Genomic DNA, 26,611 nt, shown 5'->3' with positions numbered 1-26,611 from the left:
ATGCTAAAACTTATGACATTTTTAAAGCCTCTACCAACAGAACTTACACATATATGTACTTTCAAGACCTGTGCTATAAAAAGATATCGGGGTAGATATGCACTTCTCAAATGTTTAATATTTCGCAAATATACCACAAACAATTGCTGAAACATATAAATAAGGTGAACTATGAAAATGTGTTTAAAACAGGAGTGATAAACATTATTTTGTTTTCATAATCAGATCATAAACGTTGTTTGGTGTATACATAAAGGACATGAAAACCATTATCATTTGCTTCATTTCTATATATGTCTCTTCTTCCTCTGTTATAGCCATTTTGGAATATAGCTGAAGGTTTGCTCTGAGGAGTTATTTTCTGTCTCTATAAGACTACTTGACCCCCAAAACCTATGTTTTGACACCAAAATGAAGTATATAGGTTTCATGGTTCCTGAAATATTACATCCTCGCTGAAACACATCCGCCATTTTTAAAACTGTTGTCCAGCAAAATTCATCCCGGATGAGCAATGTCTACCCAAGCTAAATTACCTCTCTAATGATACAAAAACACAAATCAAAAATAAAAATCTCTGGCCAACAATTTTTTATGGGGGTATATCAGGGGGCCGATGTTAGGGGGGTATGCTGACTCTTTACCAATTGATGTATGGGCTGCAATCAGTGTGTCTCACAACTACTTGTTTGCCTGCATTTGTAATATGGTGTAGGTGCAAGAACAATAATTTTCTACAATTTTCATGGGGTCTTGCCCCCATGCAAATGAGTGACCATCCCCGTGGGAAAATGTGAGCACCAGGGTGTGACTGGCCTATAGGGCAATCAGGCAGTGCCAGGGGGCAAGTCTGACAGGTCAGTGTGTGTGCTGGTTTTTGAACTGTTTGTGGGCCTGTTTTAAGGTCTAGTTTGCTGGTTTTTACTGTTGATTTCCCTAATATTAAAACAGACATTGTTTGCAGCAAGTTCAACTCCATTCAGTCTTCCATACCTTGCAAAATGCTTATACAACGTGCCTTTACAAGTTCAAAACTGCCCAATTTGCAAAGATGGACCAATTGTTTAGCTATCAAATTCCCTTATGGGGCCACTTATATTATGATGCACAGGCCAATATTCTGTCCCAGTCACACACACATTTTATGCAAGTGTGAACTATAATACAGAAAATGTGTTGCCAGGGTATGGCCCCCCTCTGTATTTCCAAAAGCAAGCATGATGCCCATTTCACACCTAGGGTATGTAGTGTAATATGGGCCCTGGAGTCTGGTTCGATATTTTATTTTTTACAGTGTGTTAAATTACACCACAGTATCGCAAATCATTCTCCTCCATCTTGTGAGTTGCAGCCTACATGTGCCCCAGATTGCAGTGAGAAGAGTCCAGGAAAGGGTAAGGAGACAGACTAGTGCTGTCTCTTCCCAAGACAAAAAGTTGTTTAAACAAGCATTGGAAATGCAATAGGTCTCGCATTAGGAAAGTTTGAGCTATTGGTATTGTAAATGACACTTTTTTTATTTATGTGTTGGTTTTGAAAGTAGCAAAATTAATAGCTTTGTCAGTTACAATGTCAATAGTTTTAACTTTTGCAAATGTGACACCTATAGCATTTGTAATGCAATGTGTGTTGTATTTACGTGACTTAGATGTCTTGATATTACAAATAACAATGGCTTTTAATTTTGTAAATAATTAATACTTAAATAAAAGTTATTGTAATTTATAATGGCAATAGCTTAAACGTTTGTAAATAACTTTTGTGAAGATTATGTTCAGTGTATTTTATTGTGACGAAAATCCAAGAACATTGCATTTGCACCTACACACACACAGAGCCACACACACACACACACATATAGATGTGGTAGTGGTGGATCTGGGGGATATGGTGGTGGTGGATGTGGTGGGGGATGTGGTGGTGGATGTGGTGGATGTGGAGGTGGATGTGGAGGTGGATGTGGAGGTGGATGTGGAGGTGGATGTGGAGGTGATGGTGGATGTGGAGGTGATGGTGGATGTGGTGGTGATGGTGGATGTGGTGGTGATGGTGGATGTGGTGTTGGATGCGGTGGATGTGGTGGTGGTGGATGCGGTGGATGTGGTGATGGTGGATGCGATGGTGGTGGTGGATGCGGTGGTGGTGGTAGTGGTGGATGGTGTGGTGGTTGTAGTGGATGTGGTGGTGGATGTAGTGGTGGTGGGTGTGGTGATGGTGGTGGATGCGGTGGTGGTGGATGCGGTGGTGGTGGATGTGGTGGTGGATGTGGTGGTGGATGTGGTGGTGGATGTCATGGTGGATGTGGAGGTGATGGTGGATGTGATGGTGGATGTGGTGGTGGATGTGGTGGTGGATGTGATGATGGATGTTGTGGTGATGGTGGATGTGGTGGTGGATGCTGTGAATGCGTTGGTGGTGGATGTGGTGGTGGTGGATGCGGTGGTGGTGGTGGATGCAGTGGTGGTGGTGGATGCGGTGGGGGTGGTGGATGGGGTGGTGATTGTGGTGGATGTCATGGTGGATGTGGAGGGGATGGTGGATGTGGTGGTGGATGTGGTGGTGGTGGTGGATGTGATGGTGGATGTGGTGGTGATGGTGGTTGTGGTGGTGATGGTGGATGTGGTGGTGGATGTGGCGGTGGTGGATGTGGCGGTGGTGGATGTGGTGGATGTGGTGGTGGATGTGGCGGTGGATGTCATGGTGGATGCGTAACTACAATTACAGCAGGAACCACAATATGCCGATCTGAGGACTGTTCAGCAACACCCATTCAAAGATACAAGCTGTGGAATCAAGACTGGGGAGCCTTGGGGTTTGTTAACCCAACAAAGTTTGTGCTCTAAAATTAACCATTAGGGCATCAAATGCTGCAGCTCATGGGATGCAAACTGCACATATAAATGAAGGACACACATTATGTGAGCCCTGGGTGCACGTAGGTATCAAAGCATTTGGTAGAACTATTCATAAATTAAGAATCGAATAACCAATATTAAAAATATACCTTTTCAAATTAGACCGTAGCAGTTCATATTTAACCTCCACATAATGTATTGTAACTTGAGGATTTGAACGGGAAGTCTGTAAAAGCCTATAAAAAAACAGCGTCAAAAACACCTTTCCGTGATGAGGTGGGTTAAGCGCAATCAGACAACGCTCAATCTTCATTCTGGTTCCACCTGTCGCCCCTTTGAAAGGATTGCCCGAGCACATCACAAAGTACTTGGACAGGAAGGCGCCAGATGGGCAGAAAAACAAAGCACCACGAGACGGGGTGAGCGCAGGTAAGAGGATGCACGTAAACAGGCCTCGCAGTCAGGCGTGGAGAGGCGCGCGACCCGCAGTGCATGTGTGCTTCTGTTATTGTGTACAGAGAGTGGTGCACGCCCCTGAAGCGGCCGTGGATTTAAAACTGGAACTTCCCGTCCAGCAGGTTTCACGGTGGCTCGGTGTCGGTCACGTGAAACTCGCCTCACTTAACTGAAAAAAATGGCAGCTAATTGTTGTACGTTATCTTGTGTTGGTGCACGATTCAGGTATCTCTGCCTGGCCATGCAGGCTTCTTTCAATTGTGATTTCGATGAGACACGTTCTGCTGGAGGTAAATCTTTCGCGTCGTCAGTGCTGAGGGAGGGAGGCGAGGGAGGGAGGAGAAATACGAGCCGGCCTGCCGGCCGTGAGACGTGTGAAGCAGGGGGCGGGGGGAGCGGATACCTTTGAAGTGAAGCTAAGCTTCACCTCAAAGGCGGCCGCCGGCCATTGGACTTTAAGATTTCCCTTTGATTGAGTTCCAAATGGTGGGTGCGCCATTGTGACCTTAGCCAAAGCCGTGTGGGGCTAGAGTATTTTCAGTGTTGTTTCTCCATAATGTATGCAGTGGGGTGCATGTCCTTTGTTCCTTAAGCTAACCTATAGAGTTGTGACACTTTGTTTGTTTGAAGTCTTGGTAGATCACGTGATCTATGGGGTATGACTACTTTCTGCGCAAGTGGGTGTAGCAGGTTTGTGTTGCTAATTATTTCGCTGAGAATGTTTTACTCAATTCTGATTTTGGCTCCTAAATTGGTGATGCGACACAGCAGTCAGGGGAGGGGGCCGAGCGACGGAGGGAAGGCAGAGAAGGGGGGGGGGAGGAGAAATGCGACACGGCGGGCAGGGGAGGGGCGGAGCGGGGAGAGGGTGTGAAAGCAGCAGGGGCCTGGAGTGCGGCTGAGGGAACAGACGGCGATTTGGTGATGTGCACGCGCATTTTAGGTCAATGCGCTTGCGCATTGACCTAAAAGCCACGGGCACAGCACCAAATCGCCACAGTTAGTTAAACTTTGTTTAAAGCCCTATAGTCTCGCTTCTCTCAATGCGCATGCGCATTGATAGGTCACGAGACCTAAAAACGATTTTTACTTTCTGTGTTTACTGTCTATGCCTGTGGTTGTTACAGTTAAAAATTGTAGTTTTAGCCTGCCTGTAATTGCATATTTTATCACCTGTGTTGTGTTTTAAATGTGTGGTGTTCCCTGCCCATGATTGCCTTCATTTAGTGTGTTGAATTGTGGGATTTGCAGTCCAACCTCTGTAGTTTGTCCCTCTCATTCCTTGGTGACAAATCTGTTTTCCCTCAAAATTTCTCCTTTGCTCTGTGCTTAGGCCTGTGTGCTCAAACAGTGCACCCCCAGCCTCCATTTTGTGTTCACAGGCCAGTGAGGCCAGCCCCCCTGCCCCCCCCCCCAGCAACAGGGATTTTCTACATCAGAGCGTGCTTCTGTGAGCTGTTTAAACTTTATTTACTGGGACCTGCGTACTTCGTTTTTTGGCCAGCAGGGGGAGTAAAGCTGTATTCAAACAGTATTGTTAGATTTCGAGTTAGTGAAGCCTTTACCTGTTGAAGTCCAAAGTTGTGGATTGAGCCTGTCTGTCTCCTAGGTGATTCTGAACAGGAGCAAGCAGCTGCCCAGACCCCACCCCCAGGCCAGCAGACCATTGGCTATTCAGCTACCAGGCAAGTCTGAGCCCTCCTCTCACACCTGGCCAGGCCCCTTAAGGCCTTGCTGGGTGCACCCCAAATCATTCTCCTCCATCGTGTGAGTTGCAGCCTACATGTGCCCCAGATTGCAGTGAGAAGAGTCCAGGAAGTGGTAAGGAGACAGACTAGTGCTGTCTCTTCCCAAGACAAAAAGTTGTTTAAAAAACGATTTTCACTTTCTGTGTTTACTGTCTATGCCTGTGGTTGTTACAGTTAAAAATTGTAGTTTTAGCCTGCCTGTAATTGCATATTTTATCACCTGTGTTGTGTTTTAAATGTTTGGTTTTCCCTGCCCATGATTGCCTTCATTTAGTGTGTTGAATTGTGGGATTTGCAGTCCAACCTCTGTAGTTTGTCCCTCTCATTCCTTGGTGACAAATCTGTTTTCCCTCCAAACTTCTCCTTTGCTCTGTGCTTAGGCCTGTGTGCTCAAACAGTGCACCCCCAGCCTCCATTTTGTGTTCACAAGCCAGTGAGGCCAGCCCCCCTGCCTCCCCCTCCCCCTCCCCCCAGCAACAGGGTTTTTCATTGCAGGGTTGGGACTAGGGCTAGGGTTAGGATTTCTGTTGGAAGTAGGGACTAGGGCTTCCTATGTCATTGGTTGTTGGGAGTAGGGTGGGACTAGGGCTAGGGTTAGACCTTTAATTGGAAGTAGCTTTTTAGGGCTTCTGGTGTGATTGGTTGTTGGACCAGTTGTGGAACTAAGAGTAGGGTTAGGCTTTCTATTGGAAGTAGGGACTAGGACTACCTGTACCATTGGCTGCTTGGACTTGGGTTGGGACTAGTGGTAGGGCTAAGGCCTTTATTGGACGTAGAGATCAGGGTTTTTGAACTGATTGGGTGCTTGGACTAGGGTTAAGATTGGCTGCAAGGTCCTGGTCTCCTATTGGTTCTAGATGTTAGGGCTATTTATTTATTTATTTATTATTGCAATTTGTAAAGCGCAACGTATGCCCTTGGGCGTCTTGGCGCTGTGATTTCAATTTGAGTCTCTAAGGAAGTGGCAGCCTATCATTAAATGGGAGAGAACGGACTCGTTACTGGTTGAACAACCACGTCTTCAACAATTTCCTGAATTGGAGAAGGGATTGACTTGATCTGATCGTTAATGGAAGAGAGTTCCAGAGTCTGGCTGCTGTCACCGTAAAGCGCCTGTCTCCCCAGGTGACCGTCCTGGTGCGCGGTACCGCTAGTTGAGGCAGCGTCATAGATCTTAATTGTCTGGTCGGACGGTAAGTGGAGAGCTGCTCTTTGAGGAACTTCGACCCTTGTTTGTGAATAGTTTTGAAAGTCAAGCAAAGCGTTTTAAATTTAATCCGATTTTTAATTGTTAACCAGTGGTAGCTTCTGATTATTTGGCTGATCGGTTTAAATTTAGGGGTCCTGGAGAGTAATCTTGCTGCCGCGTTCTGAATCATTTGTAATTTGGAGATTACCCGGGCTTGGGCATTGGCAAATAAGCCATTGCAGTAATCTAATGAGGAGAGCACAAGTGTACTCACCACAGTTTTCCCAGCGCTTTCTGAAAGGAAAGGGATTATCTTTTTTATGAACCTAAGTTTATGAAATGCGTTGGACACTGTTTGATTTGCATGTGCAACAAAATTAAGCTTCTCATCGAAGACAATTCCCAAATTTCTGACCCTTGGGACTGGCATTGGTAAGGCTCCCAAAGATGGAGGCCACCAGACTGATGGCCATAACGGGGAAATCTACCCGAAGATGACCACCTCCGTCTTTTCGGAGTACAACCTGAGGCAGTTAGCATTCATCCAATCTTTAATCGCTAACATACCTTCTTGGAACGGTGCAGCTACCTCTTCTCCATCGTTGTTAATAGCGAGCACAAGCTGAGTATCATCAGCAGAGGAGGTAAGGCTCATCTGGTGGGTTTTAATAACTCTTGCTAAGTCCGACACATAGATGTTAAAAAGTGTCGGACTTAGAGATGAACCTTGGGGCACTCCACAGGGTAGAGCCAGTTCCGCCGATTTAAATGGTCCTAGCGTTACAGCTTGTGTTCTTCTAGATAGAAATGAGGCAAGCAGGTCCTTTGCTCTAGATTGAATGCCCAGATTTCCGACACGGTCAATCAGAATTGAATAACTGACCGTGTCGAAAGCCGCAGATAAGTCCAGCAGTACAAGCACTGCTGTCCCCCCCTGATCTCTAATGATTCTAATGTCATCAGCGGCTTTAATGAGGGCCGTCTCCGTGCCGTGAAGCTTGCGAAACCCAAACTGTGAGTCATCTAGCAAGTTGTTTTGTTCGATGTAGTTAGACAGCTGAACATTCATTGCCCTCTCGAGCACTTTGGCTAAAAACGGCAAGCTGGCTATTGGTCTGTAATTCTTCAGCAAGTCCTTGCCTAAGCATGGTTTTTTAAGGAGCGGTTTTAGAAGAGTGTTCTTCAGCATATCCGGATAAATCCCTGATGTAAGTATCACATTACAGACTTGTGTGATGACTTCGCTAATAGAATCGATTACAGGAGGGTAAACTTTGGGAGGGCACGGGTCTAAGGCCGATCCTGTTTTTATGAGTTGCATAATGTCCCTAATTTGTTCCTCCTCCAGTTCTTCAAATTGAACTAGTGAGCAATCAGGGGTTTAATGTAAGTCGCAAAAGTGACCGGTTTATCCTTAGCTGAAAACTCTGAGTAAATGTCGTTGACTTTGGCAAAGAAAAATTAGCCAAGGAGTCACAGAAGGCCTGAGATGGGATTGGAGCTATATCTGGAGAGTTCCCAGCCAGTTGTTTCACTACGTCGTATAGTTGTTTGCTGGAGTTCTTTGCGTTATCAATTTGTTCCCCAAAGAACTTCTTTTTGGCCTCAGTGATCATTTTTTTGTAACTAACCTGTGTCTCCTTATAACGAAGTTTACTATCCTGGTCATAGGACCTACGCCAATATCTTTCATACTTTCTACATTCTTGCTTTTGTTTCCTTAGTTCTTCTGTGAACCAAGGTGCCGAAGGCACTGTCCTATTTCTCGAAATGGTCTTGGATGGAACCAATAAATCCATCGCATTACCAATCCAATCTGAGAATTGTTTGGCAGCTAAATTAGCATCCGCAGAAATAATAGGGCGGGTCTTAACCAGCAGCTCTCTAAGGGCTACATAATCTATATCCTTCCACACTTTAAAAGGCTCTTGACTTAGGGGAGCCTGTCTGTTTAAGGGAGCATCAGTGATGGAAAAGACACATAGAATGGCGTAGTGATCGGACCATGTGAGGGGCAGGATGTCTTGAATTGTTATCCCTTTTATATTAGAAAAAATGCCATCCAGAGTGTGGCCGGCCTCGTGTGTGGGTGCTTTTACCATTTGAACAAGCCCTAGGCTTTCCAGGTCGCCCATTAGTGCTTGAGTGTCAGCATCATGCTTTTTCTCTAAATCAAAATTCAGGTCCCCCAAAACCGTAAAGGAGTCTTCGATTACCAATAATTCAATCAGTGAATTAAGATTAACCAAAAAGTCAGAGCGTGGACCTGGCGGTCTGTAGATAAGTACTCCCTTAAGATTATACGAGGGAGTCACCATAATGGCGAATTGGAAGGCTTCGCAGCTTGTGGACAGTATTGGGAATATTCTAACCGAGAAGATGTTTTGGGTGATTATCGCTAATCCCCCTCCTTTCTTTCCCTGTCTGTCTAATCGATGTACCATATATCCCTGCGGTACAGCGACCACTAAGTCTGGATCTGACTCAGCGTCCATCCAGGTCTCGGTAATAAATAATATATCTATATTCCTATCTTAAATCAGATCTTGAATGTCCTGTCTGTGCCTTCCCAAGGATCTGGTATTAATGAGTGCGGTTATCACCTTCTTAGTTTTGTTATTAGCGCCTGTATTGGTACATGCTTTGCTATTCATAAAAGGTAAAGGGGAATCGCAGCTGTGGCAGATTACCGTATAAGGAATAAGCTCCGGGTCATATTGGGGGCAGATGCTACATTGGACTGACCTCAAATGCAAGAGATCAGCGATTGAGTAGAAGATATGCTCCGATGTCATGTCCGGACCAGGCGGGCTTTCCTTTGGCGCGCCTTCGGCGTGCCTGCTGCGCCCGCCCGCTACGCGGGCGAGATGACGCCATCCTTATATCCAATGTGGAGGAGGGTGGGATGCGGCCAGCAACTGGACTGCAACCCTTTCCTCCGCCCAGTATGGCGGCTGTCAACACTCTCTCCTGCAGCGTCAGCACGTAATCTGCTGTGCTGGGAGATGCGATGGAATCGGAGGTGAGGCTTGCTAATTTAAATGTTTCCCAAAATTAAATGAAAATGCCACAAACCAAAGTTAAAATGCACACATTTAAAAAAGGCACGCTAGCCCCGGGCTTTCCGCCTCAAAGGTGAGCCCAATAGAAATCAGCGCGCTCGCGCTAAGGTGCAAGTTTAAATACCCTGGGAGGGCGGGATGCGGCCAGCAACTGGCCCGCAACCCTTTCCTCCGCCCAGTATGGCGGCTGTCAACACTCTCTCCTGCAGCATCAGCACGTAATCTGCTGCGCTGGGAGATGCGGTGTAATCGGAGGTGAGGCTTGCTAATTTAAAAGTTTCCCAAAATTAAATTAAAATGCCACAAACCAAAGTTAAAATGCACACATTTAAAAAAGGCACGCTAGCCCCCAGCTTTCCGCCTCAGAGGTGAGCCCAATAGGCTAGTGTTGTGATTGGATAGTGTTAGGGCTAGGGTTCCCATTGGCTGAAGGGGTCACCTGATTACTAGGGCTATAAAAAAGGCCAGGCTTAGGGCGTCTCAGCCCGGGCGTCGAGGCTAAGGGTGGAGAGGACAAGGGTAGTTGCCTGTTTGGGCCTGTTAAGGGCGGAGAGGACAAGGGTAGTTGCCTGTTTGAGCCTGTTAAGGGCGGAGAGGGCAAGGGTTGTTGCCTGTTTGGGCCTGTTCGAGACTGGTCGGGACTAGGGCCAGAAATGCTGCCCTTTTTCTCATTTAACAATACTCCGCCCACACCATCCACAACCACAAACAAAGCAACACACTCACACCAAATATACACCACACACAACACTATGCACAGATTAATGTACCAGCATGCACCACCAACCCAACCAAACCACATCTACACACCCTACTATCCCAACTACCACACATATCCACCATCACCTACAACCAGTACACAACTCTATCCTATACCACTAACCAACACACTCATTACTAACACAACGCCAATCAACACCATAAATAACTACATCCCACTCAGACACACTCTCCCTGCTGTAATTACACCTAACAGTCCACCTTTTATCGCTAACAAATATATAATGATCCTTCCATCAGTTGTCCAACAAACACCCTCCTCTCCCTTCTACCATAATAACACTAACACACAACATACACACTGCACACCACCACACTTTGTAACTCTTGAAACAAAATAGTCTAAGATAAACACTCTCACCTCTACTTCATTTCCTCCTACACACAACATACACTTTACACATAAACACATCACCACCCCCTCTACGTCACAACCTCCTCTCACAAACAATACTACACAACCAAATCAGGTGCATGAAACATATACATCAGCACCCCTTTTCACCACACCTCAAAAGCAAAACATATCACACACACCAGCACAACAAGATCTTCAGAGCGTAACACCTCATAATACTTGTAAATGTAAATGTACAGGAATTTATATAGCGCAAATCACCAAGCGGTTTCTAAGCGCTTGCTTAGGGAACCCGTCCTGGTATTCCCCTGTGAGATAACCCCGGCAGGGTATCCGCAAGGTGAAAGCCAGGCATCCTGCCGCGAGGGGCCGTTGTGGAGATTAAGCAAGCTATTGCCCAGAGTCGCTGAGTGTGAACCTGTGAATCGAGTAGGCACCGGAGCGAGAATTGTCGAGTCCATGGACAGTTTAGGACTCAAGACCCCACCGAGCCGGGAATTGAACCCTGGTCCCGGGCTGACGTCTGCTTCCAGGTCTGCCTCCTCTAACCAGTGAGCCACACTTCTCCACATCTACTTACCATCACAAAATACATACATATACCCACCTTTCAAAGCACACAAAGTAACAAACTCCAATGCCAAGCTTTCACTCTTCCACCACACCTAACACAGATACAGCAATACAGCACCTCTCTTCTAACCGCCTCTCATCCATTGGACAATTTAGAACATTACGAAATGACCCACATGCTGCACCACCGCCCCTGACTCATACACCTTCCGCCTTTAACACACGCAAAAAATATAAGCAACATGCCACACCTCACAACTTTGCTTCCCCAAGTCTACAGCACAACAATGTTACACCACAAATACACTCCAACCTGTGCATTCTGGGTGACCTTAACATTTGGTATCATAAAACCAATATGACCCATCCAAAAACAATAATCACTGGCCTAGACGCATTGAACCTGCATCAGATTGTCCCCAATCTGACACACATCGCTGGACATATCCTAGATGTCATTTTTGCTAATAGTGAACTAGTTACCTTTCAAACTATAACTCCAGTCACATGGTCAGACCACCACTTGCTTGCTTTCCAACATAAAACAACACTAAGCGACTCACCTAAAACTACCTTACATCCATCCACCTATCGGCCGTGGAACAAACTCAATTTGGAACACTTGGAAACACAACTAACATCCAGTATAAATCTGGAAACCATAAATTCTGTTCAGAATCGATATGACTGGCTACAGGAAGCTTTTGACATCCTGATACTACTCAAAACCACACAACAGAACAAAAGGAAAAAAGCCCCTTGGAGAAACATAGAAATAAAAGACATAAAACAACAAATTAGAAAGCTGCAACGTACCTGGCTCAAAACAAATGCCAAACAACACAAACTTTACCTACAAAAAATTAACAGATTAAATAAGTCGGCTATCAAAAAAACTAAGAAAATGTACCATTCAGACAGAATTCAAAACGCTAAATGTGCAAATAAACAATTCTATAAAATACTCAATGATTTTCGAAAACCAAATTGCCTAGAAGGAACTCATCTTGTTACTCAAGATTTCACAGACAAACTGGCAAATCATTACACTGACAAAGCAGACACATTGGATTCGTACTTACAACAGAAACAAAGCACCAGCACTAACCCTTGTACAAAACAACTATCCAAAAATGCTCTAATCAAGCCTCTCCGTTCCTTCCAACACATCTCACACGATAAATTTATGGACCTGGTCAAAGCAAGCAGGCCTGCTGGCAGCCCTTCTGACCCCTGTCTGCCACAAACTTTCAGGACAATTCTTCTAACAACCTCTGCTGCCATTCCAGTAAGAAGAATCATCAACGATTCCTTAACTACTGGAATATTTCCAGAAGAACTCAAAAAGTCATACATACGCCCTTTACTACAGACCCATTACAAATGGACCTTTCCTGGGCAAACTGATAGAAAGAGCAGCGTTCGTGCAGATGTCACAATTCATTGAAGAGAATGACATACTTTCAGATTTCCAAACAGGATTCCGTCTGGGAAGAGGCACTGAATCTGCCCTCCTTGCCATCTGGGATGACCTAAAGAATACAGTTGACCGCAACGGGGTTGCTGCGCTACTCCTCTTGGACCTCTCAGCTGCCTTTGACACGGTTGACCATGACACTCTGAAACAAAGACTTTATGAAGCCGGCATACAGGGAACTGCTCTAGACTGGATCGCGTCCTACCTTCGAAACAGAACTAATGTCATCCACACCCCACCTTTCTCGTCCAAACCGTACTCCACAAAAGCAGGGGTCCCTCAATGTTCTATCATCTCGCCCATGCTTTTCAACATCTACATGAAGTCTTTATCAGTACTGATCAATAAATTTTACCTCACGTGCTACAACTATGCAGATCACACGCAAATACTCCTTCAACTGGAATGCCCCAAAGACATAGGAAAATCACCAATTTTCAGCTGTCTCAGCCGTGGATCAGTGGATGACTTGGAGCCATCTCAAATTGAATGCTTCAAAAACTGAAATACTCACGTGTGGCGATTGGAAAAATTACAACCCGCTTGCCTCATGGCCTGATGAACTGGGATCACTGCCTAAAGTATCGAAGAAAGTAAAAAACCTCGGAATAACCATGGACTCCTAGCTGTCAATGAATGTCCAAGTAAATAAACTAGCAAGATCAAGCTTTGCTACTATAAAAACGCTGCGACAAATTTTCCCTCATTTGGGATTTCCACACAAGGTCCAAGCTACCATCTCCCTTGTTCTATCCAAACTCGATTACGCCAATAGCCTCTACAAAGGATCACCTTTAACAACCATGAAAAGACTACAACGGATTCAGAACTCGGCTGCCAGACTACTCTCCCCTGCCTTGAAAGCCCTGTATTGGTTACCGGTTGCCAGAAGATCCACGTTCAAGCTGCTTTGTATTACCCACAAAGCAATACATGGAATAGGACCACTCTTCATCAGGAATAAAATCACCAAACACATTCAACAAAGGAACCTACGCTCTAAAGGAGCATCTCGCCTCAAAATCCCACCATACAAGAAAAAAAACAATGGGTGGCACATCCTTCTCTGTTCAAGCAGCCAAACTATGGAACTCTTTACCCCCCAACATAAGATTTACCGACAACCACCTTATCTTCAGAAAACTACTCAAGATCTGGCTCTTCTCCACATAAGCACCATACGGAAATAGAAATTTACAGCATATCCCTCTGTATATAAGGATTTGTTTTCACTATAGATATGTACCTATCTTTGTGTATTACTTTATAAAACATGTAAAACAATTATGTTAAGAGAAGAAAAAACAATAATAATAATAATAATAACAATAATAATATTCATCAATAAATAAAAATCATTTTTGGTATACTTCCATTGTACATCTATGTACCTTCCATGTACTTGGATCTGTGTGTCTGTTACTTTTCTCCTGAAAAAGCATATCCAATGCACTACCCTATTTCTCATCCTGTGCTTCTATCAATATATTTAATATAAATATACTTACTTCTTTTATGTATCTATATATACTTACTTCTTTTATGTATCTATATACTTTCAATGTACTTATGGATCTATATATTTATCACTTTCTTCTAATTTAGCATTTCCAATGCACTAGCCTATTTCTCAGCCTATACTTCACTCAATATATCTTCTAGCCCAACCTTCAGACTCATCTCAAAATTTTTTCTACTACTCCTTCTAATGCACTACCCTATCTCTCATCCTATAGATCTATCAATATATCCTCTACATCCACTCTCTCATTTATCCCAAACCCCATACCACTACTATGATCGCCAAAATAACCTTTTCTAGACTCTCTCCTGCTCTATCCCTCCTTGCATCCTCTGACACCTCTTTTTACTACACTGAGCCCCTAAAACAAACATTTCTAAACTCTCCCCTCTGACTCCTTCCCTCCAAAACTCCTTTTTACTCATCCAAAAGCCTCTTCCTACTGCTTAGACTAAAAACAATCCTTCACTCTTTTATCCCTCCACTATCTTTTTTCAATCAAAGTTAACAGACTAACATGTTTCACTTCTCAAATTCCATATTCCATATTCACCTATACTAATATACTGCCCAAATAACTGAATAACATATCTACTACTCAAATTACTTCATATTTATACTATACTAATTTTCAACACTAATCCTTTATGGGTTCCGGAGTGGCATACTACTCGCCAGAAAAGCGCTTCAACACCCATCAGGGGTAACAAGTGCTATATGAATGCAAATCTTTCTTCCCTTTTATCCATCCGATATCCTTCTCACTCCAAGTAACAGACTAATATTCACCACTGAAATTACCTCATATTTCACCATAATAATTCACCACTAATCCTTTATAGGCTCCCTGAATAGCATGCGTCAACAAGCGAGCGATAAATAAATACAAACCTTTGTCCTACTCTATCCTGCTATCATTCCAAATCCAAATAACTGATTAACCTATCCACCACTTAAAATGTACTTGCATGTTTCACTATACTAATTCAACACTAATCCTCTGTGGGTCCCGGAGTAGCGTGCTACCCGCCGAAAAGGCGCTTTGACGCCTCGTCAGGGGTAGTAAGCGCTATATAAATGCAATTACAATTACAATCCTTTCTGTGTTAGCTGAGAAAAAGAACACTGAAATCCAAAAATGTTCCAAGACAACATAATAACAAAAACAAAGGGTAAATGGAGAGAAAAGGTTACCTAACTACATACATGTGAGGGTACTTTTAGCGTACCTGCCCTCTACTTCAACTCCCACTCTTTTTAAGACAAAGGTCCTTCGATGGTTATGGGAAGATGTCACGTGAGGAGAACAGATTTAGGTTTCAATCAATCAATATTTGTATAATGCACCTCTATCACCCCTGGGTATCCAGGTGCTAAGGTTTTGCAGGTCTTAGTCAAACAGCCAGGTCTTGATTCTGCATCTGAGTTTGCCTGGGAGGGAACTGTTCGTATGTGGAGGGGCAAGTCATTCCAGGTCTTGGATGCAATGTAGGAGAAGACCTGACCCCAACATAGGCTGCTACGGATGCTGGGGGTGTGAGCGAGGCTCACGGCGGAGGAGTGCAGGTGTCTAACGGGTTGATGGGCGTTTACGCGGTGGTTGAGGTAAGCTGGTCCCAGGTTGTGTAAAGCATTGTAGGCTAGTGTGAGAACCTTAAATAGGCATCTCTTCTGGATGGGGAGCCAGTGGAGGTTCTTGAGGTGGGGTGTTGATGTGGGTTCATTTAGGAAGGTAGAGTATGGTCTGTAGACTCTTGAGGAGCTGAGTGGAGATGCAGAAAGAGTCTAGCTGGCTGGTGATGAGGGCCTGTGTGATCTTCTTTCTGGTGTTGAAAGGGATCCACCTGAAGATTCTATAAAGCATAAAGAGGGTATGGAAGCAAGAGGAGTGGACTGCGTGGATTTGGCAATTCATGGTGAGTCTGTAGTGGAGGATGATATCGAGCTTGCGGGCGTGGTTTGTTGGTGTGGGTTTGGTCTTGGAGCTTTCGACCACCCTACAGCTTGGACCATCCAAAAGTAACACTGACCCATAGTATTCGCTTACCTCCAGTAATAAAAGAATGGCAAATAGAAACTGGCTTTTTACAACGTTCGCCGCAGCCAATATATTAAACATAGCATTAAAATTAGCATACCATGCACAGCACGAGGACATACCTTATTGCAAAAAGTGTAAAGGAATGTCTATTTGTAAAACTGTATTAATCATGAAGGATCAATACAACTCTGGCGTGACATCTGTACAGTCCAGAGCCCGCCACTTCACCCATCACTGACTTTTCACTATCAAAGAACCTACTGGATCCTGACACTTGTTGTCTTAACTCACATAGCACTTCTTACCTGTCCATGATGGAGTTAATGAAGAGATTGACAAACCAGCCCAACGAGTACTGGTACATAGGATCGATGTTAGCTAGATCTGCAATGCTGAAGAACAGCACAGAGGAATGTTTGGCAATTGGTCTGTAGCCCTCACGAGATTCTGCTAATTTAATTTCAGTTTTTTCGGCAATCTAAAGAAATTTGAAAAATAAAATCACATGAGCAGTTGCTATTATCCTATTGATTAGGCTGGTAGAAATAATATTTAAACCTTGAATGCAAAAAACAAATATCAAGTTATTTTTTGGTGTGCCGATATAATTTTTCGGTGTGACGATATAATTTGCTGTTCTATAAACCAATATGAAAAGTGTGTCTTGCTATATTTTTATGGACAGTTTTATGGAATACAGAAAATATAATGAAATCAAATAAGTGTGGCTCGGAGAATCAAGGTTAAGGTTTATAGAACACCCAATGGCTATGAAGAATAAAGATGAACATACGTTTTTACATGGACATTTATAATATGCAATAAACCATGGATGCATTTCCCTCACACTGGCCAACACCAAAGCTGTCATCAGGCAATATTATGAGCCTCACTAGAGAGGGGCTTTGGCTCTGCCCCCATGTTGGGAGCCAGGAGTACATGTTTTGATTGGGCATAAGTTGTGTGCTTCCACAAAAAAGGCTTGGCTTCCATGCAGCTGTGATTATTTCGATTATTTATCCTGCTACCTGAGCCTGAACTTTCAGGGGCACACACATGACACTGTGCAGCTATTAAAGTGTCATAGACAACTAGTAACTGATGGTGTTTTTCTTCTTGCAGCAGCACAGATGGAAGGACGGCAGTCATTAACATACAAGGATGTTTACTTTTAGCTTGACAGAGTAACTGTCACCTAAGCTTTTACCTACAGCAGTATTATTCTACAGTTCTTTGCTTCCACACAAATACATATCCATCCCCATGCTATTTACTTGCAATGCTTCACATCACCATACAACTTTCCTTCAAAGACAGACCTATTGGCATTACCAATGCTCGTTATCTGTTTGTACAGTCTAAAGCACATACATTCAACCTGGGAATTCTCAGAGTTCGTGCTGGAACTAAAGACAGTACTGATTGCAAACAGTGAACAGTGGCTACCTCTTTATGTCCAAGCTGTGCTGTCGGCAGCTCATCCATTAATTCAGAGAAATTCAAGGTTAAATGTATACGATTTTGACAGTGTAATCTCATAAAAAGAGGCTCTCATCTCTGATTTGGTACAGCACTCTCCTTCATGATATGAATGTGTTGTAGTTAGTGTAGGGCAAATGAACAAGTTACTTACCTTTGGTAGCACCTTTTCTGGTGGATACAGTATCTGTCTGTGGATTCCTCACCTTTTGAATTACCCCCATGCGCAGCATTCCACGGAAACTTTTCTCCTCAGCTCTCCAACATTGATGAGGATGTCACAATGGAATGGCTCCGCACGTGACTCCACATGACGTCATCGGAGACATAAGAAGACCTCGTCAGCGTGCTGACGTCAGTTCAACTAATTGTTTCCATGCCTTCTAGGCAAACAGGTGAATTGAGAACATTTTCACAAGTAAACAGAGTCTACAAACACAGCCCAAACCGGAAATTTCTCTTCAAAGACATTTTCTAGTGCCTAGCACCACATGATTCTAACAATAAATCACATAAGATATACATTGATTATTTTTTGGTATAAGCAGACAGGCAACGGGGAGGTGGGTGGGTCAGTGAAGAATCCAAGGCAGATAATGTATCCACCAGAAAAAGCATTACCGAAGGTAAGTAAGTTGTTCTTCTGATGGATAGATCTGCCCATGAATTCATCACCTTTTAAATTGAATCCCCAAGCACTCCCGCTATTGGTGGAGGGTGCCTGCCTGCTGTACCAAATAATCCTGCAGCACAGACGGTGCAAAATGGCCATCCCCCCTCACCTCTGAATCCTAGCGATAGTGCTTTGCAAATGTGTGGAGGGAGGCCCAAGTTGCCGCCTTGCAGATGTCTACAACAGGGACTCCTCCAGTTAAAGCCAAAGAAGAGGACTTCGCTCTGGTAGAATGAGCTTGAATACCTTCAGGATGAGGTTCCTTAATTTTGATTTCATTTTACATTCAAACTCCATTTTGTGTTGCCTTTACACAGGCTGCATGATTCACGAAGTGTCTCTGCCCTTTTGGACTGCAAAGTGTTGAAAACCCCCTCTGTCCTTGCCTTGTAACTCATCTCAGACACCAGCTGGCCTAACTAATTCTTGTCTGGACCACCTAATCCCTGTATCAACTATCTTTTAGCCTTTAGCATTCTCCTCGTGCTGTATCTTATCTTTTGGCCTTCGCTATTCTCTCCCTGTGTTTTCCTATTCCACAACCTTTTCCTTTGAAGCACGCAAACATGTTCTGCCATTACTGATTGACCTATAGGTGCTGTCATAGATTGACTTATCGGGTCGGGCAAAAGCATGACTCAAAGGGGATGTTCTGGTTTCATGATGCTTTGTTTTGAATGTTTTCCTATTCCTAATATTTGGCAGATCTTGTATGCCCATATTAGGTATTTTGCATGCTTGCAAAAGCTAGGACTGCCCCTTACTTGTATGCTGAAGTTTGTAACCCTAAGCATATAAAAGGCCTCTGTTTTCTGTACTCTTCAGACTGCCTCATTCAGTTGCTACGGCTCCTGTGTGACGTAGTTTCACTTAATAAAGATGTCTTTTCATATTTCAGCTTCTGTGCCAAGTTCTTCTTTCTATTAGTAAGTATTCCCTGAGAATGAAGACTTGAGTTTCTTCAAATGGCGCGGCCAACGTGGGCTTCATCAGAGAGGTGACTTTCTGAAGGAGTGATCTTGTCAGGAGACTGAAATCTACTAAGGAGGACAGGACGGGACTCTACTACTCTGTGCACAAGGATTCTGGAGATTTTTCTGTCTCTGCAGCCCGGTATATTTCTGATCTTCCTGATTTTGATCCTCCACATGATGTCACTCCTGACTGAAAACCTTTTTGGCGTGAGTATTTTAAAAAAAGAAAAAAGAACGTTAGGTCATGTGGAACTTGGCAGTTAGAATTTGGATAATATTTTGATTGTTATTGTTAAGAGTAAGGTAGTTTAGTAACCCTTACTGTAGCTTTGGAATTTTGGAATTTGTGTTGGCCAACTTTGAGTTTAATATGGATTTGATATGCAAATTGCAATTTGTGTAGGCAGGTAATGAGGAGATATTTCTCCATCTGGTTTTGTTGAACGGTGTACGTACGAAAAGTACATTAAGCACTATTTTGATTATAATACTTGCAATATTCTGCAGTATTTTTGGCATGCCTGTTTTCAAGCTCACAGAGAAGAATGTGTTGCTTATTTTTTTGAAAGGTACCATAGTGTGATGTGAAGTAAATTAGCCGGCTCCCCTAGATGGGATATCTAAATAGGTTTAGATTTAAAAACATATTTCTTCCTTGGTGATTCTGTATCCCCAGGGAATTAAAATATGACATAATACAAAACAAGGATCCTTTGTTCTGTGCAATTTTATGAATGAAGATATGCAGAACGATTTTTGGTGTTCTGCCAGCTAAAGCTAGTGAATTGAGTGTATTTTCGCTTCTTGGATATACATCAGTCTGTTGGGCTGTTTTTGCAGTCTTTTGGAACACTATTGAGAAGTGTTTCTTGTAAATATGACTTACAACTAGTATTTGCAAATGGTTTGGTTTAAGTGCAGTCTGTGGGCTGTCCTTTGTTTCTGTTCTGAGTATTAATTTGTGGGTTAAATGTGTGTTTAAATGTCTATGTGAGTTAAATAATAAAAGGAAAGGAGGACTCCTTATAGATTCAATAAGAGACAAGGAGAGACGAAATTAAGGAATTTAACGAGTCCAGTGAGTACAACTCTTGAAACCTTTTTCTGTACTACCCTCATAACTCAAAATGCCGACTATGTAAAAACAGGTACATAATTATACAATAATGGAAATGGTGAAGACACAAATGTAAAAAAGCATTGTTTGGTATATTAAAAAATAACCAGTTTATTACAAATCAATAAAATCACGAATAATTCACATCAATAAAATGCCATATGTTAGAATAATTTCTAGGTCTTTTTGTTAAGGAAAAAGAGTAATCCTTATGCATATATAAAATCATACAAGGTCATGTTATTCACAATTTTTGCAGTTCTTCTAAGCCTTAAAAAAACACAATTATCAACGATGTCCAATTATCAAAGGTTGTCGACGCAGCGTTTCGGTGTATTATGATATCACCTTCATCAGGACAAAACAGTTCTATACAAAGAAAACATACAATTCGAAACATTCGTAATTTTTTTTTTTTTAAAAGACACTTTCTCTATTTTTTAAAGAGGCACTACATGTTTTCACCATAATCATTAATAACATACTTCAAATGTTATTAATAAAACGTGGTCAGTATCTTAACAATTAACAAGATGAAGTCTGGCCATTTGAGTGCTTAGTCACTTTGCATAACTTTATGTCCCTTCACAGAAAGGAATGTGATACTAAACGAACTATATCAGTCTCTATCCATTGAGATACACCAACTTGTTGCAGGGTTTCTGTACTCACACAGAACTGTGCACAGAGGAGTGGAACCTCGGCAAATTAGGATGTCCCAAAACTTACCTTAGCAACCAACTCACCCCTTACCGAGCTAGCTACAGTGTCTCATTGGACATATCAAACACCCAATGTTTAGACAAACCAGAACATGAACTTACAGTACCTCAGGGTACGTGGGACTCATGAACACTCTTTCGTTATATTATCATTACAAACCAGAACATGGAGTAAAGAAGACACATGTGCATTTGAAATGTTTATTTACTAATGCCGTCTTCTCAGGCGCAGTATCTTTGATAATACAAGTATACTTATTATCAGTAGCAAAATTATCAGCATAGTTACTAAGACATAGAAAGCGAATGGTGACAGCATGTTAACATGCTGTAATGAATAAGAGTTAACAACACTTATATCTCACCCTCCCTAACACATATATTATATTATTATCTAAGAAGGTCTCTTTGGGTTGTTTTAGGGCGGGCCCATACCTTAGTGTCCTAGCATGAAGGAATCACATCAGCATACACCAGCTCTCTCTGCATGTGCACCGCATCAAGTGTGTTAACAATTCTCGTGCAAAGCAATATCAATCCCGCCTCAAGCCCAAGTTGGCAAAGGCTGCACTTGTGTTATGACTATGAAGGCGTGGAGATCAGACCTCATAACAATTCCATATCGTGTTGCTCCTGAAACTTCAGCACTCTCCGTGCAGACATGTTTTATTAAACAAAGCAGATATCAGAGCAATAACATATTATTCTCACATTCACCACGGCAAACTACTAGGTTGAAAGCTAAGTCAACAAATGAGGGTCGTGTGCAGAAGTTGCAAGAAAGGAAAAATGGCGTTTAAATCTGAAATGTACCTATGCTAACTTAACACGAAATATGGATATATAGGAGCTATACAACACCCCCCCATGATCCGAGAACGGACTAAATAAGGTAACAGAAGTGCCATCACATGAGAGCAGAATCCATTTATAAACGAGCATGAATAAAAATTCAATTATAAAAACTAATGCTAAAAAATAGCCCACAAATATAATGTGGCTCAAGCCAATAGGCAAGCAAAAATAAAATGTCTTGACCAAAAGTCAATAAAATCAAGGAAATGCTATCAATCAGCATGCCAATCTGAGGCAGTGTCTATGATAAGACCGTATATGAAAAGTAAGCTGCAACAGCCTCAAGGAGGAAGTCACTGTCCTCATCCGAAAACAGTTCAGCCATCCAGTTTAAAAGATGAAAGGAACATACGTGATCTTCCAGCACCGGATCCTCTATAACCATCAGAGGACAGCTCGGTGGGTTTTCAAGAAAACTTTGTTCCAAGAAATTTCGCGCTGCCGACAACACATCCCAGGGACCCATTAGTCCATGTGCCACCGCCAAGGCCATAATTCTTTCGTCAGAACAAACCAACTCGTGAGCAATGATAGGACTCATCAGTTGATCAAAATCGACGTCAGAAGATGCTGGTCCGCAGAGACACAAATCAATGGCCCAAAGGAAATCACAGGTCAGGCAGCGAAATACAGGCTGGACACAGGTGAAATAGGAGAACCGAAAAGATAATCCAAACGCCGTGCTTAGAGTCGCCAACGGCAGTGTGCCATAATAATCAAGCATGCGGTTGCGAAACCGCGTCAGTAGTAGCTGTGCGTGGTCTTGCACAGGAAGGGCATCCATATTTAAAAAGGCAGAAAACCACCAATGCGCCAGCCGCTAAAGCAAGTAAAAACGGGAACCCTCCAAATAAGGATGAAAAAATAGAATGGAAGAAAGCAGGGATGACTCCAAAAATCTTCTCAAAGGAAGTCACGAGACCACCGCAACAAAGGATTCGGGATTGGACTGATTAAAGTCAGTGAAATAAGTATACTTTTTAAGAAACGTTTCTGAACTCCCTTGTGTTGGTGCTGGGCAATGTTCCCACTGAGTAAAATTAACCGCATCCCTTCGGGAAGATGTCTTGTGTAAGAAGTGATTGCCATAATGTTGGTAACAGAACAATTCACCATAATTAGCAGATTCTAAATATAAATCCTCAGCATCAAAAGCAGCATAATATTTCAAATCAGAAAACAAACTTTCCACAGCATTAACATCCCAATCATCAGAACGAATGTTTTGTTTCACCACATCCCCCATATTAACTCTTAGTACATTAGGAACATTAACGACTTCCGTTGGGCCATGAATCTGAAAACGAACTGCATCCCACGCGATTCCATCCAGAACAGGCCACGCTGTGATGTTAACCAAAGTCAAGTCTCTTTTTAATCTGTGTGTAGAATGTGAAGAGGAAAGTGGGGCCAAAGTTCCATTCAAATGAGTAATGCAAGTTCTCTCCTCGACATAGTGTCCATTCATAATCCGAAAGAAATAAAACACAAAACCAATTGACATAAAAAGGTAAACTGAAAAAAGGACCAGCCAAATGTATATCCAAGGAGGTATCAAAAAATGTTTTTTAAACAGGCTAGCATATAATGCAATTTTAGAGGGTTTTTTCGAGGCAAGGGAAGCAGAGTCAAATGAAAATCTGGATTCCGTGGCTAAACGAGCTTGCAGGTCAGGCATGGACAAATCAGTGGGGTATGTATAGTCTGTCTCATCAAGATTAGTTCCTGGTAAATTATTCAATAATGGACTGGAAACAGCAGGTAATTCGATGGCCACCTCAGGTTCATTATTAGAAGCAGTGGGCATAATTGAATTTCTCACAATGGAAGGACAGGAAACAGCCGGTGTCATGCTAAGAAGAATCGGCCACTCTGTGTATCTTGACATTGTCAATAGAAATAAACCTGTTTTCCTTACGACCTGGAAGTGGTGGTAAAATGACTGTTCTTGTGCCCTTCACTCCAAGCACTGGGACCGGAGCTCGATAGGAGGGACCAAACTCTTTCTTGTTGTCGATCTTCTCTCGAACCAGTTCTCCAACTTGGGGTAGCCAGCCAACTACCGGGATCTGCAACGCATCATCCGATGTGGAGGGCAAATGTTCCTTTGCAAGAGTGTCTCTCGTCTTTTGTAGATTCTGTAAAACAGTGCAATGTTCATCTGCGTCAAAGGAAGTGGCGCGAACCACCGAGTCTAGACCGTCAAGGTCAGGGACGAACATCTTGATGCCAAAGAGCATTTCGTATGGGGTCCGCCCACCCAGAGACCTTCTAGGGAGATTATTAAGAGCACGCTGCACGCCATAGAGGTGGGCCAGCCAGTTTCTGCCAGTGCCTATAACTCGGGCTGTCAAAGATTGCTTTAAATCACGGTTCATTCGTTCAACTACACTATTACCCTCGGGTCTGTAGGGTGACGAAAACTTGACTTGGACCCCCATCGAAGTCATGGCATCCTTATACGCCTTAGAGGCGAAAGCCGGACCCTGATCCGAATGGAAGGTACCACAGGCAAAAATCCCTATAAAGATACGCAAATCTCTGATGACAGTCCGGGAATCAGCGCTGCGATGTGGCCATAACCACACAAAGCGTGTGCATGAGTCAACTGCTACTAAGATGTATTTATACGCAGTATCAGATGAAAATGGACCGCAGTGATCTAAATAAACACAGCCTAGTGGTTTATTAGAAATGTACAACTGAGTCTGAGGCGGACGCGTAGCAGTTGAAGGTTTAATCTGCTGGCATATGTCACAAAGAAGGACATAATCACGCGTCTGTTTGTACAGTCCCCGCCACCAGAAACGTTGTTGTAGTTGCGTTACAGTGGCTGAGACGCCCGCATGCGCAGACGCCACACCTTCATGAGCCGCTGTAATCAAGTCTGTTCTGCGATCCGAGTTGGGAATCAGCCGTTCCCCAACATCAGGAATTGTCACAAAAGGAACCTTTTCGGGACTTAAGTGGTATTTATACTTCGAAGGGAATCCCGAAGGATGTTTACTTCCCTTCTCAGAGGCAGCAACCGCTGCCAAGATGTCGCTATCAATCTTGGTTTTAGACCTAGTAACTGCTGCAACTAAGTATGTAGATACTGCTGATTTCGCTGCTTCATCAGCAAGCGAGTTGCCAAGAGCGTGTACTCCTACGCGCTGATGACCGAGAGTATGAATCACATAAACGAGTGGCAACATAGCCTTAAGCTCTGCCACTCGAACCCAGATCATTTTATGTTTTATTGTGCTACCCTTGGAATCACGAAAGTCATTTTGAATCCAAAAGAACAAGTTTTCATTGTAAGACTGGACACAGTAGTAAGAATCACTTACAATTAGAGTAGTAACACTTGGATCTGCGTACTCCAAAGCTAGTAATAGAGCACGAAGCTCTGCTAATTGTGCAGTGCAATCGCCCAGGGGCAACGTGTGTACCTCCCTGGAAATGAACTCGTCATTCAACATAGCACCGACCACAATGGCGCATGCGGAAACGTAGGCATGTTTAGAGCCATGCGCAACCTGCGCCGACCCATCAGTGTAAATGATGCAATGGAAGTCCTCCAAAGGTCGCATCGCCAGAGGAGCAGGATGAACGAATTCATACTGCAAGTACTCCTGTGACCGTAAGGAGGCGTCAAAAATAAACATGACATCTGCGGATGACAATGACGCAGCCCACTGAATCCACCGAGGGTGCAAAGCCTTTGAATTTGGTACACTGGCTTTCGTGACTGCCTCCAAATGAGGACAGGGTGTTACCACTAGCATGCGTTTCCCCTGTGACAGAGCACGTTCTTTTAGAATTGCCATCTGTACAGCAGTTAAAACCTTTTCTATGGTGGGAAACCGCATCTCAGCCGAGGTGTACAAGTGTGACTTGTAAGCAATAGGTACTGTGTCACCTTCATTAAAAGTGAGGTAGGTGAAACCCACCGTCCCAGGAATTATTCTTATTACCAGGTTGGTGTGGTTATCACGAGTCAGTAAATATTTAGAAGCGAGCAGATCAGCCTGCAAGGATTGCAAAATGGCTGAATGCTCAGGCAGCCAGCATGATTTTGAGAAAGTTGGTTGTATCAAAGCATACAGAGGCTTGACACGCTGGGCATATTCAGGAATGTAAGTTCTGCCGAAATTCAAAAAGCCCAGTAAGGATTGTAATTTCTTCAGTGTTGTTGGTGCGCGCAATTGTGCGCACTTCTCCAAGAAGTGAGGAGCTAAACCTCTACCTTCATTGTTGAGCTCATAGCCCAAAAACAACACTGTGTGTTCAGCTATGTGCGATTTTGCAAAGTTGAATTTGTAACCCATGTCTGCGAAGTTGCAAACAAGAGAATTTACACGACACAGATGCTCCCAAATATCGTCGTCTGTGAGATATATGTCATCCACATACGAAAAAGCATCAGGGTCGAGTGCCTCCAGAATAGAGACAATTCGAGCGGTAAATACACCAGGACTATTCTTGTAGCCCATTGGAAGACGCCGGAATTGTTTTTGGACTCCAGCGCTTGTAAAACTGGTCCATTGGGAGCTAAAGCTGTCCAATCTGTGGGCATAAAAACCATTGGATATGTCAAGCGTTGTCTTGAAACGCTTACGCACGAGACTATCCACTAGGGCAGAGCCGTGGGTATTCTGTACTGCACAGTTACGGCAATGCGAGTTTAAATGCCGGTAATCCAAAACCAAACGATATGATCCGTCAGGTTTATTCACAGTAAAAAG

General features: G+C 43.3%; 1 protein-coding gene across 1 annotated transcript in view; it reads right to left on the bottom strand.

Annotated features, from left to right (window-relative positions):
* The window catches only part of DNAH12 (dynein axonemal heavy chain 12), a 1,534,490-nt gene that overhangs the window by 455,527 nt on the left and 1,052,352 nt on the right, over window positions 1-26,611 (bottom strand). Inside the window, exon 59 of the mRNA XM_078661571.1 lies at window positions 16,367-16,539. Within this exon, the coding sequence (XP_078517697.1) occupies window positions 16,367-16,539 (173 nt within the window). The remainder of the gene's footprint in view (window positions 1-16,366; window positions 16,540-26,611) is intronic.

The sequence above is a fragment of the Lissotriton helveticus genome, chromosome 9 (genome assembly GCF_964261635.1).
Source record: "Lissotriton helveticus chromosome 9, aLisHel1.1, whole genome shotgun sequence".
Taxonomy (NCBI): Eukaryota; Metazoa; Chordata; class Amphibia; order Caudata; family Salamandridae; genus Lissotriton; species Lissotriton helveticus.
Note: the sequence above shows the minus strand (reverse complement) of the source record. Positions and strands in the feature narration are given on the sequence as shown.